This window comes from Silurus meridionalis, chromosome 16, assembly GCF_014805685.1.
Source record: "Silurus meridionalis isolate SWU-2019-XX chromosome 16, ASM1480568v1, whole genome shotgun sequence".
Taxonomy (NCBI): Eukaryota; Metazoa; Chordata; class Actinopteri; order Siluriformes; family Siluridae; genus Silurus; species Silurus meridionalis.
In genome coordinates, this window is record NC_060899.1 from 10,953,815 (window position 1) to 10,967,186 (window position 13,372).

The window sequence follows — 13,372 nt, forward strand, 5'->3', positions numbered from 1 at the left end:
GGCGGCACCTTCTTTACGGTCACGTAGCTGCAGACTAGAGTTCATTTACAGTAAATTCACTTGGCTGGTAAACAATTTTTTATTTGATCAATTATTTGATCCCATATTTAATTAAGGGACATAATCTATAAACAGAGTACTAATGTTTATAATGATGAAACTCAGGAAATCATTATTATCTAGGAAATAATTTACTTCATTCCGTTATTTTTCCAGCAGCCTGAATAAGGGAAAAATACATAACAGGTTTTAAAGCCAATCCAGGGATTTGTGGGCAAAATCTAAATGATGGAAATACATTTATAATATCGAATAATCAGAATTCAGTGAACTTGTGTGGGCCTGTGTTAATGCTTAATTTAAATATAAATAAATATTTAGATATCTACAAAATTATTTCCTATATAATAATGATTATATCATAAACAGAAGTTTGTGTGTTCGAACGATTTTTAAGCTACAATTTTGTCAATTAATAACTAAAGAAAGGTAGCTATTGCTTTTCAAGTGTGTGGCGACATCTAGTGGCAAACATATGCTTTTGCAATAATCATGTATGTACAAACCCGATTCCAAAAAGGTTGGGACACTGTACACATTGTGAATAAAAAACAGAATGCAATGATGTGGAAGTTTCAAATTTCATTATTTTATTCAGAATACAACATAGATGACATATCAAATGTTTAAACTGAGAAAATGTATAATTTCAAGTGATAAAATTTCATTTCATTGCATCAACACATCTCAAAAAAGTTGGGACAAGGCCATGTTTACTGTGTGGCATCCCCTCTTTTTTTTTTATAGATGTCTGGGGACTAAGAAGACAAGTTGCTCAAGTTTAGGAATAGGACTGTTGTCCTATTCTTGTCTAATAGGCTTCTAGTTGCGCAACTGTCTTAGGTCTTCTTTGTCACATCTTCCTCTTTATGATGCGGCAAATGTTTTCTATGTGTGAAAGAGCTGGATTGCAGGCTGCCCATGCCACACACACACTCATGCAAACCCATACCATTAGAGATGCAGGCTTCTGAACCGAGCGCTGATAACGACTTGTGTTGTCCTTATCCTCTTTAGTCCAGATGACATGGCGTCTCAGTTTTCCAAAAAGAACTTCAGATTTTGCTTTGTCTGACCCCAGAACAGTTTTCCACAGTCCATTTTAAATGAGACTTGACCCAGAGAAAGCGCCTGCGCTTCTGGATCATGTTTAGATATGGCTTCATTTTTGACCTATAGAGTTTTTGCCAGCAACAGCGAATGACACAGTGGATTGTGTTTAGTATTCCTGAGACCGTGTTGTGATTTCCATTACAGTACCATTCCAGTATGTAATGCAGTGCTGTCTTAGATCCCAAAGATCACGGGCATCCTGGTTTGCACAGAGATTGTTTCAGATTCTTTGAATCTTTGGATGATATTATGCACTGTAGATGATGATAACTTCAAACTCTTTGCAATTTTTCTCTGAGAAACTCCTTTCTGATATTGCTCCACAATTTTTCGCTGCAGCATTGGGGAATTGGTGATCCTCTGCCCATCTTGACTTCTGAGAGACACTGCCACTCTGAGAGGCTCTTTTTATACCCAATCATGTTGCCAATTGACCTAATAAGTTGCAAATTGGTCCTCCAGCTGTTCCTTATATATACATGAAATTTTTCCGGCCTCTTATTGCTACCTGTCCCAACTTTTTTGGAATGGGTAGCTCTCATGAAATCCAAAATGAGCCAATATTTGGCATGACATTTTAAAATGTCTCACTTTCAACATTTGATATGTTATCTATATTCTATTGTGAATAAAATATATGTTTATGAGATTTGTAAATTATTGCATTCTTTTTTTATTCACAATTTGTACAGTGTCCCAAATTTTTGGGAATCGTGTTTGTATGTATGTATGTATGTATGTATGTATACTCCAGTAAAAAGTAAAAGTGCTCCCTTTAAACTTTCACTTCAGTAAAAGAACAAAAGTATTTGCCTTCAAATGTACTTAAGTATCCAAAGTGCTATAATTTGTGCTATGATTATAATGTCCTATTATAATTTTTTATCACAAGACTCTTGCTTAATCAACTCAGCTTACTTAAAAAGACTCTAGTGGTACTCCTAGCACACAAGTCTATTAATAAATTGATATTAATGAGTTAAACACTTTGATATCTATTCAAATTATCAGGAGCCCAAAATCTTTTTTTCAACTAAACAAATCATGCAAATAAAGCCATGGCTAATAAGTAGTTTCTTCCATATTTATTACTTTAAAAATGTTGTGATTGGTGGTTTGCGGCGTGTTTGAACAGTTTTTATTCACTCATAAATTAAAAAAAAGAACAACTGAAATCTAGTTGAGTAAAAAGTAATATATTTGACTTTGAAATGTAGTGAAATTAAAGTAAAAGTCTCCCCAAATTTTAATATTTCAGGAAAGTACAGTAACACATTACAATTTTACTTTGTCACTGTCCACTACTGCTATTTATGTACTGGGTTTTTATATCTGTCTTTGGAATGTCCTGCTCAGTGGGCAGAAGGATTTTGAGCCATTACTTTCGTAAGAACGTACTCTCAAGGTATACATTTAATGCAATTCATTTGGGTACCTTTTATTAAAAATGTTTTAGTACAATACAGAGTTTATCACCCATGTGATTTGGTTTAAAATCTGATACGTCTCCAAATATGTTGCAACTAATTATTTACAGCTGTGCTATTGCTCTGCTTATAAAATGTGCAATAAATAAAGATTCCCCCCAGGCAATGCATATATTAGCGTGAATCCTCCAACACTACTTTGTTTAGTGTTTGTTTTATTGTCCAACTCCTGTCTGTCTGCCTCTGTCTGTATTTATGCATCTATCCATCTATCTACAGAAATACATACATTAAGAATATACATTTTTAAGTACATAAACATACTTTCTCTTATATTAATCCAGCCACTCATTCCTTTATTTATTTGCCCAGTAGGAAGTGAGAATGGCTACTTTTCCCATTGTTATCTCTTTTCACACAATAGTATGTCATCCTGTGAAGGGTAAATTTCCCTGCCTTGTACGGTGTTCCTGGGATATACTGATCAGGGGTGGGGGAACAGTTACTGAATGAATTGGCAATGGCATTTTCAATTTGACTTTAGTTATATATAATCATTGGTTCCTTTTTAACAGGCGAATGCACTGAACCTACTAAGCAAAAGCTTTTTTTTAATATAGAAGGCAAGCAAACAAAAAAACCCACAAACACTTCAAAATACTACATTTAAAAATGTAGTTTATTGCACTTAGAAAAAGATATCAACAGTATACATCTCTCAAGCCTTTACATAGAAAAACAGAACTGTACAATATGCTGTAAGCAAGAAAAATGCTCAAGAGTGGGAGGGGGAATATTACATCATGGCACATAAGAAAACAACAGCTTAAAACTCATCTTTGCTATATTTGCTCTTAATTACTATAAATGTAGGAATATTTGGTTAGAAAGAACAAATTTGAAAAATGCAGTGATGATAAATATCATCTAGTCGAAAAACTAACCATCACCTGTACCACATAAAGATCAAATCACAGTGCCAGACCTGCTTCCAACAAATGAACTAAATAACAGACTGCACAAGAGGTAAAAAAAAAAGAAAGAAAGAAAATATAAGTGAAAATATGGAGCAGATTTAGAGAGAACTGATTTCTTATGCAAATTGCTGAAAATCCTAGAAAACCAGTCGGTAGCGAGTGATTTGTGAGTAGTCGTGACAATCATGAGACGAAATAAAAATCTGAGCATTAAGAATATTTACATTAAAAGCATGACCAGAAAGTATTTACAGCAAACCATCCAGTGTCATGAAAACACTCGAGTGAGAAAAGCAACCAACCAAAGATGTACTATAGGAACTATACAGTGACTTACCTACTCCACCACCATTGATATTCACAGACCCAATCACCATTCCTTACGCATACATATGCCCTAAAATTCCTACACACCTTGTCAACTCACCACAAAAATAAAAAAAGAAATATATTGGAGGCAAATTAGAAAATAAATCTAGGTTTTGTCTTCCTTATGTCTGTGTATCATCAGAAATCCAGTGATGTATAGAGTGCCAAGTGTCAGATATTTCAAGTGTTCTATTGTTGGCTTTAGAAAACTATATGCAGTGTTAATAATTGGTAAAACATTGTAGCGTCCTTTGAACACAAGTTTAAAAACTTTCTTGCTTTTTAGAACATATAATCACATGCATCTTCCCACACTAACACAACACTAAACCACATCATTTGGTGATTTGAGGAGTCTAAATTGTAACTCCTAAGTTACAATTCAAACTAAACTAAAAATTACAATCTTATAACAAACGATCAATAAAAATACCATTTTTATATAATAGAATTGTACAAAAAAAATCTACAACTGTCAAACAAAAGAACAGTTGTAAAAGTCTATCAGTAGATTAAATTCTTATCAGAAAACAGTGGATAATATCAGAAAAGTCAAATGTAAAATTTAAAGGAAGGAAATCAGAAAGAAATTCAACTGAAGCTGTATTAAAGGCAGCTGCTTTATTTTGAAGTTTGTTCTCCAACACTTCATTTCTACAGTTTATTCAATAGTCCATGTGTCAGGTGATCGTGTGAGTATGATTCAAAAATGACCACTGTTTGACAGTCTTTGTCCTTTTCCAGTTGATCCTAGTTTAGGAAACAGTGAACCAGGAGATCGGAAGTCATCTTCCATGCAACATTCAAAGGATTCAATCAGATGTGTATTGGAAGACAGTGACAGTTTAAGACATCTTCTCCTCTAAAACTTTAAAATGAAACATAAGCGGGTGTCTTAAAGGGTCTTCTCCTGATCCCTGGTGCTGGTATACCTTGTGAGTAATAAAGGGATGAGCTGATAGCATATCCTGATGTGAGGGAACAGGATAAAGGACTCAGTTGAGGTGTTTAAGTTGAAGATGAAATAGAAATATTAAAAAAGGAAGAAAATGATTGATCTTCACTGACCTATAAAACAGCCAGGGCAAATAAGAAGCAACAACACTGTCTCTATTAGTTGCATTGGTTTGACAGTCTTTTTTGATAGGAAGTGAAGAGTTTTTTTCTCTGTTTTGTTTATGGTAAGCATTCTAAGGCAAAAAATGTTTATGAACTGTGCAAAGTAGAATAGTATAGCACAGCCTCTCTCTTTTCTAAATCCCCCTTCCTCCTCAGAGCTTACAGTTACTACAGTTGTAAAATATTACATATAACTGCTTGTTAGAACTACATCAATGTGTGACACCTTCTTTAAATCATTTCCAACTATTTTAAACCTGCAAACATAATATAAAATATGAACAAATGGCAAATATATTAGAATTAAAACAAACAAATGGTTGGCTTTGCCTTTAATCACATAAGTGAACTGTAACCAGACACTTGCGTTGTTTCTAACTGCAGTATATCATCAAACCTTATTTTCTGCATCTGTAAAATTTAAACGCTGCTTTGCTTATGTAATGCCGAGACTTGATTTTAAATATTCGGTTCTTATTTACAATTCTCTTTAATTATGTACACCTCGGAAGCAGTTGTTCAATTTGCTGTCATCCATTGTCCAGCCTGCTGCGGTTCCCAAAATGATCTTTGGGACTTTAAAATGAACATAGTGATTACCTAGCGTTAGCACTTGATTGAAAATCGCTGTGCATGTAAACGGTCATTTTAACTCCCATACTCTTTTAAGAAGCACAGTTCAGGAAGCCTGATTCATCTCTCCTGTTCCTGGATAAAACCACTTTACTGGATTTTCTTTACAGGTTTTCTCCTGGCTGGTACTGTGGCTCTGTAGAGGTAAAATAGTCTTCCAGGAAGCCTTGCAGGTACTCAAATGTGGGCCTCTCCTCAGGTTCTTTTCTCCAACATGTAAGCATGAGCTCATGCAGTGATTCGGGGCACTCAGCTGGGCACGGCATCCTGTAGCCACGCTCCACCTGGTCCAGCACCTCACGGTTTACCATGCCTACGCAGGACGCAGTGGAAAAAACAGGTTCAAAAAGGAAATATTGGCCATTTTAAACAATTATTTTGTTTGATTTTGCTTTTCTCTATTTTATCTCTTGTTTTTTGCATAAGTGATGCTTTTCTGACATGAAATGTGAAATCTCTTTTTCATGCAAAATCTTAGCAATTTTTTATAGTAAGCCTGGTTATGACTGGAAAAAAAAAGGTGGGTTCACTTTTTTAAAGAATTTTAAAGTTTAGCTTGATTATATAAAACAGTGATAAAAAAAAAAAAAAAAAACTCAGCAATAACATCCAGGAACAGGAATGTATGGATTTAATGTAAAAATTACATACAATAATCCCCCGCTTTACTATAGTTCAAATCTCGTACCCCCGGTTTATACTGGAATTGAATTTGCCACATAACTAATTTGTTTAATAGCACGATAGACCAAAAAACTGAACTGTTGTTTTTATGGAGTTGTATGTGGAAATAATGAAATGTATTAATACAAATATAATTACTGTATTCTTGCAAATGTTTTCAGTGTGTGTTTAAAGTGTGTGGGAGGATGATTTACTGCTTAAACAATAAAAGATAAAAACAATTTTTGGGGTGGCGGCCGTTTATTGCGGCGTTTATTGGGGTGGCGGCCGTTTATTTTCGGTTATCGCGGAGGGTTTTGGAACGTAACCATCGGGATAAACAAGGGATTAATGTACATAAATGTCAAATCAAATTCACTTTCATAAACCATTCAAAAGCATTGTCTAATACAAACTCAGGTCCTTCTGCCTAAACACTCCGCTCACTAATAAAATATAATCCATTCAGACACGCACCTGGATATGGCACCCTGCCTTTAGTGGCCAGCTCAGTGAGTAAAACCCCAAATGACCAGACATCAGATTTGATTGTGAAGCGTCCATACAGAGCAGCTTCTGGCGCCGTCCACTTTATAGGAAATTTGGCACCTGTGTTCATAGATGAGGAAGATATATGGACATAAAATGAGCTGGTGTAAAATAAAGGGGGAGAAATAAGTTTGCAAGCAAATATATATACTGTGCACTCTGCATTATATAAAGAGAAAGGAAAACAGAGGTCTGTAGCTGTCTCACGCACCCTGCCTCGCAGTGTATTCGTTGTCCTCTATGAGGCGAGCGAGGCCAAAATCAGCCACTTTACACACCAGGTTCTCTCCCACCAGGATGTTGGCAGCCCTGAGGTCTCGGTGGACATAATTCATTCTCTCCACATACGCCATGCCAGAGGCAATCTGAGGACAGCAAAACAAGCAAAAAAATTCAACACACTGCTGTAGAACACACTAGAGATACGATCATAGCAGAAATATATATATTTTTTTTTTAACAAAAAAGCTTGGTTATTTACATAAATAGTTGCTGGATCAAAAAGGTTGGGCCATTTGCTGGTTAATGTAGGATGTTACCAGAAAAAAAAACCTATTTGTCCTCATCTTGATCTATTCCTAATATCATTTCTAGACTCTTTTTACACATTAATGTGTTGGCTAGTATTTGTGCCTGTTTTGATGAAATGTCGATTCTCTCCTATTGCTTTAACTGAACAGACTGCAATTTTTTAAAATTCAGTCACATGGGCATTTTCATATGCTTCGACTGGATGGTCAGATAGCGCACTAGTCAGACTCGCAACCCGCCTCTGTAGCAAACCGCACAAGCTCAAATGTATTTGTGTGGATTTACTATGAGATTATTTTACGAGTTTAATATTAATGCTTCTGCTAGGGAAGCTGTATGTGGTGAAGCTGTAGCTGCAGTGAAAGGAGATACCGGTCTATGATGCAGCACTCTGTTATGACGTGGCATCATAATGATTGTATTAAGAGGTGTATTGATTCAGGTAGAACACCACTGGATGCCCAGGTGTGAATTGCATGGCCTGCCACTGCTCAAAGCATTATTGGCATATTTGTGTTTAGACCAGTTAATTCATTGTTCTCTTATTGTATGTTTATTTATATGTATTTAAATTTCATATTCATTCATTCATTCATATTTATATGTATTTATTTATACAAAGTTTATTTAGTTTGAATATGTGGTCTAGTTGGTTTGAGATTCCATCACCTGTGAGGCCATGTCTACAAGCTGAGGTAAGCGCAGCATCTTCCCCATTTCTCCTTTTAAGAAGTCAAGCAGACTACCTGTGTGCCACAAACCAAGAAATAGCAGGTTTTATGCAACAAAATAAACATATATTGTGTCTGTTTTGCATATCTTTATATTTGTGATAAGTGTGGTTCATTTAGATGTGCACTTATATTGCAAAATATCTTTCTGCATTAGTTAAAGATAGAAAAAAATTAATCGAAAACAAAAAAATATATGTGAAAAGATAAGTAACTTCAGCTATATGCATACTGTGTTATTAGTATTAATATTACCACCACCACAATATAATTGCTGTGCTGGGAAGCTGAGAAAGACCCTCACCTTGGCTCATATACTCAGTGACAATATAAATGGGCTCTTCAGATACCACAGCGTACAGTTGCACCAGCTTCTCATGTCGTAGTTTCTTCATGACCTGAGCCTCCTGCAAAAAGGCTTCTGGAGACATGGTGCTCGGCTTCAGAGTCTTAATGGCCACTCGAGTTGTCCCGTTCCACGTCCCTAGCCAAACCAAATACGGACCAGACACACCAAATAATGAGCTAATCTATATTACAACAACCATATAAGGATCTAAGCTAATCATGCATGACAACAGCTTGAAATTGTAGGTAAAGGTTGCTTTTGAGCTCAAATTCTTTGGGGTTTCCCTATAGATACGCTATAAGGAAAAAGTATTGTATTTTTTCAGTCATATATGATTCTTGCCCAAGCTGTTACCACAAAGTCAGAGGCATGAATAGATGGCTTACATGGTTTGGCCTGAAATATCTTGAATGGCCTGCTATAGAGCTCTGACCTCAACCATTTCTAATGCCTGTGGAGTGAACGGGAATTCACAAATCTCCAGAAGTGCATTCCAAACTCTTTCCAATAAATGTGAATTTACAGATTACATTTATTATTAGATTAGCTGATAAATATGATAAACAATATGCTTATACAAATAACATAAAAGTTCACAATCGTTCACACAAATATTTGGAATATTGATCGTATTGGTATACTTTACATGTGCACTTCCAAAACAGAATTTATAAATAGTTATATGGAAGGCTAATTTCAATTATATACTATATTATTTACCCAAGGTGTTACTAAGCCAATGTTAGTTATTTAGTGTAAAATATCAGGGAAACAGTAAAAAATTTAATTTATGAGCTATTAAACAAAATGCCTTTTAGCATAAATAGTGAAGTAGTAAGAATTGGTGTAAAATATAAACCTGGACAATTAAAAGCTATAGTTGTTCTTACCCATCCAGACCTCTCCAAAACAGCCCTGTCCCAGTTTTACTTCAAGGCGCAAAGAGTCACGGGGGATTTCCCAGGCATCTCGAGCCAAACCCTGAGTCTGTGGTGGTTTCAGCACGGGACACACATCGGTCAGGCAGTGGCACAAACCGTCAGCATGTTCTGACATGGAAGAACAGATGGAAAAAAAAATGACTGGGAGAAATAAGCCAAATGTCATTGCTGATAATGTCATTGTTGTTTATTAATTGAAATAAAAAATAATGCAATCATCTTCACTGCAGCCAGAACAATGCGTTTGCTAGAGATATTGAGTTTTGCATATTCTTTTTTATAGTTACTGATTGCAACTAGCATGTATAATATAAAAATAAGCATTACCATTATTTCTTTCTGTTCATACATAATGCAACCGAAATATGTAAAAAAAAATCTTACCTATTCAGACTAGTGAAAAAAGTGCAGAAAATGTCACACAGTGAAAAGCAAAACCTTTATTGCTCTGCTATTGCTAAATTTCTGCATTGAAAAATAATCAGCAGATTATTGCTTTTAAAAATGTCACATGCTGATTTTGTGTAAGAAAAGGTAATTCCGCATTGCACTGCATTTCATTTTCAAAAGTCATACGGGAAGTTATGCTGCAAGAGACACGATTTCCAACAATAATTACAACACTGCCCAATCAGAGTTTTTCAAGAAAGTGTTGTCATAAATATGAAACTGCTAATTGCTTCACTGGTTCTTCATACCAGCTTAAATAAAAAAAAAAAATGCAGATTGTTATGACCTTCAGGTCACAGATCAAATTTCTTTTTTTAAATTTTGCATATACCTTACTATCTCTGTATTGCATTTGATGGTTTTAGTGCATTTTTCGGTGCCTTAACTTTATTATAGAAATTACTACTGTCATATTTTGAAAGTTATTGGACACAGTGACTTACTTCGGTAGTGGCTGACAAGGTGCTGAAGGTTATTAAATTGTGTGCGAGAGGTAATGTAAAAACCGCCACTGTCCAGCTTCCTGATTTTGTAATGCTTCACATTCAGCCCTTTAACGTTGTCGTAGTCCAGGACAGACAGACAGTAGGCCCCTAGAGAGTTGGTTTGATAAAAGCAGAACAGTGCCTTAAATAGCAAATTACAAAACAAAACTAAATCAGCATGTATCTCTGCAAGAATTTCAATAGGGGGCAGTGTTCCAACAACAATGGCATTAATGCTTCTCCCAAAAGCACGCGTTCTCTCATGGCTTCTCAGAGTTTAATAATATTCTGTCTCTTTCTATTTTTCTTTTCTTTTACTGTCTGTTTTCCCCCAATTACTATTAACTTTAGTCACATGACCATACAGACCAAATAAAAATGAAATCACTCGGGATATTACAGGCATTTGAATATATACGTTACCTTCTGGCATTCTCACTTAGTCACTGTTATAACTAGTCCTGCTGGAGGCTTTTGCAGCTTTTCTATCCATTTCAGGACATTTTATTAGGTCTCGCTTTCTTTGTCAACCTACATGTTGCTTGATGGCTTGCCCTCAGGACCTGCCTGACCCATCCTGATGTTCCACTTCTGCTTGGAGCCTCCTTCACCAGAGAATCACCTACCGCAGAATGCCCCATTTGGCTAGCCTAAAGTTTGCTGCAAGATCGCTGTGGATAGTTTCACTCTGAAAAGCTGTCTATGGATGTTCTTACATGCAAAATTGTGATCTAAATGCTGCACATGCATAGTTTATGCCCAAGACTCAGTGAACATTAGACAACTTTACAACTTGTTTAAAACTCTAATAAAAAAAAAAAATAAAAGAACCAGGGCCTCATGACTCTATAGGTCACAGCTGTAGATAGTTAATGATTCATAATTGTAATATCCAGTGTCACACAGAAAAGGATGGGTTCTCTTTCGAGTGTGGTTCCTCTCACGGTTTCTTCCTCATATCATCTTTCATAGGCATTGCTGTATATGATTTGGTTGACAGAAATACTTTTAAAACCAATACTCAGATTTCTGTAGGAGCTTCATGATCATGTTCATTGTTGCTCAAAGAACTATGCATGTGAAATTAAATTTAATTTCTATATACCATATACACCAACCAGGGATAACTTTATGGTCACAGATCAGGGACAACATTATGACCCTCTGTTGGTCCTTCTTTTGCTGCCAAAACTGTTCTGACCCTTTTAACATTAACAGCATTGACCTCTTTAGCAATTTAAAGTAAGGGGACTGAATAAAAGATTGAAAGTTCAACAAACACATATGGGTTGACTGGTCAGGTGTCCATAGGTCATAGAGGGTAAATCAGCTGATTAATGGTGACAGCATGATGATAATCTGCGTTATGCTTCCAGTAAACACCCCGTTCTTGTTTCACCCAGAATAACCCCTACCTTCCTCCCACCTCTTCAAACGCAATCACTCAGAAAGCACAACTATGCACACCCACATACACCAACAAACTGACTGATCTTTAATAAGGCCCGTTGGTGTACAGAGTACAGGAAAAAACAGGAATGTTTTATGTCAATTCAAAAAGCTTTGTGCTCTTTGTGGTGTAAAGCTTTCGATATTAAAAAAAAAGCCTTACCAAGCAGTACTGGTATTTTTTTATATTTATACTGTAATTTTCAGAGGAAAAAAAAACATCTATACTCACCTTTGGTGGTCTCACTTTCTCGGACCAGGAAAGTTCCCCTTCTGTTCTCAAGACTCAACAGCAACCGTTCAGAGTCTCTACGAGTGATTTTTCCAAAGAACCACCTGCAATAATAGAGGGGATGACAGAAACAGTTTATACTGCAGCGCTGTTAAGCTCAGAAGGTTTGAAATTATTTTCTATAACAGCAAGACGCATAAAAGTTCTTGCTGTAATAGGACCAAATATAGTATAATAAGTTTGTAAAGTAACATGGACATGACGCTAATTAAAAAGAAGGAATAAAAGAGAGGCAGGTGAGAAATTAGACATTCTGCAAGATTAAATACAAGTGATTGTATAAAAAACGGACATGCTGAGATCACACCACCCTGTGGTGGTGGTAGTTTTTTTTCACACAAACAGCATTATTTTGTATGTTTCTGATCTCTTTAATAATGTAACTACTGTCTGAAATAAGATAAGATGTTCTCTCAGGTCTGTCACATCCTAAGAAACTAAATTGTAAAAAGTATTCTATAACTATATTTAGAAATTTGTCAATGTACTGCATTTATTTTTACTTCCCTTTTGGTTTCCTTTGAAAAAAAAAAAAGTCTCAAGTACACTAGCTTCCTGTTTAAACATTTGTCTCAGTACAATATCTAAAGTAGCTAGATATTTCAGTAACTTGAAATAATGTACTTCACAAATGTTGGCATAGTAAAACATAATAGGGAGCAAGAAAATCATTTAAAAAATTACACAAAAGTGCATGATAGATGATGAAGACACTCCTGTAACTCAAAATTACCTAAAAAAACCTTTGAATAAAGTATAAAAAACAGAAATGACAGCAGTGGCACACTGAATAAAAGTTCAGGAAAACCTTTCTTCAAGTGAGCTCTTTGAGCTCTCGAGGGATCATGTTTTTAGAGTGTTTTGGAGTACTGGGATGTTTGGATACTCTCATCCCCCCACTCTCACAGGGTTCACTCAAGTTTGTTGACAGTGGTTTGACATTACGTTTTCCGTTAAACTGCACAATGTCCTTACTGTTATGTAACAATAAAGACAACTAATAATGTATGTTTGTCCCTCTCATTCTTTTGAACAGTTTAATGATACAGGATATTTCTTTGGAAGGTTAAACTCAAGAACCATGAAGAAGGATTTGGACTGTAATTAATATAAACAGTCTGCTGCTACAATGGCTTCGGACTACAGCTGCCATGAACATTTTTTGTATTCAAATGTCCAGTGAGCAGTTGATAATCTCAGGAACTATAATGAATGGATATTCTGTGATACTCAG

At 35.6% G+C, this 13,372-nt stretch overlaps 1 protein-coding gene across 2 annotated transcripts in view; it reads right to left on the minus strand.

The window, feature by feature from the left end:
- Nucleotides 1-4,548: 4,548 nt before the first annotated feature.
- The window catches only part of src (v-src avian sarcoma (Schmidt-Ruppin A-2) viral oncogene homolog), a 38,500-nt gene continuing 29,676 nt past the window's right edge, over nucleotides 4,549-13,372 (minus strand). For both annotated transcript variants that reach the window (XM_046869089.1, XM_046869088.1), the window contains 8 exons: nucleotides 12,079-12,182; nucleotides 10,356-10,505; nucleotides 9,412-9,570; nucleotides 8,477-8,656; nucleotides 8,111-8,187; nucleotides 7,122-7,275; nucleotides 6,839-6,970; nucleotides 4,549-6,011 (listed from right to left, as the gene is read on the minus strand). In XM_046869089.1, coding sequence (XP_046725045.1) covers nucleotides 5,803-6,011; nucleotides 6,839-6,970; nucleotides 7,122-7,275; nucleotides 8,111-8,187; nucleotides 8,477-8,656; nucleotides 9,412-9,570; nucleotides 10,356-10,505; nucleotides 12,079-12,182 — 1,165 coding nt within the window. In that variant the 3' untranslated portion in view covers nucleotides 4,549-5,802. The remainder of the gene's footprint in view (nucleotides 6,012-6,838; nucleotides 6,971-7,121; nucleotides 7,276-8,110; nucleotides 8,188-8,476; nucleotides 8,657-9,411; nucleotides 9,571-10,355; nucleotides 10,506-12,078; nucleotides 12,183-13,372) is intronic.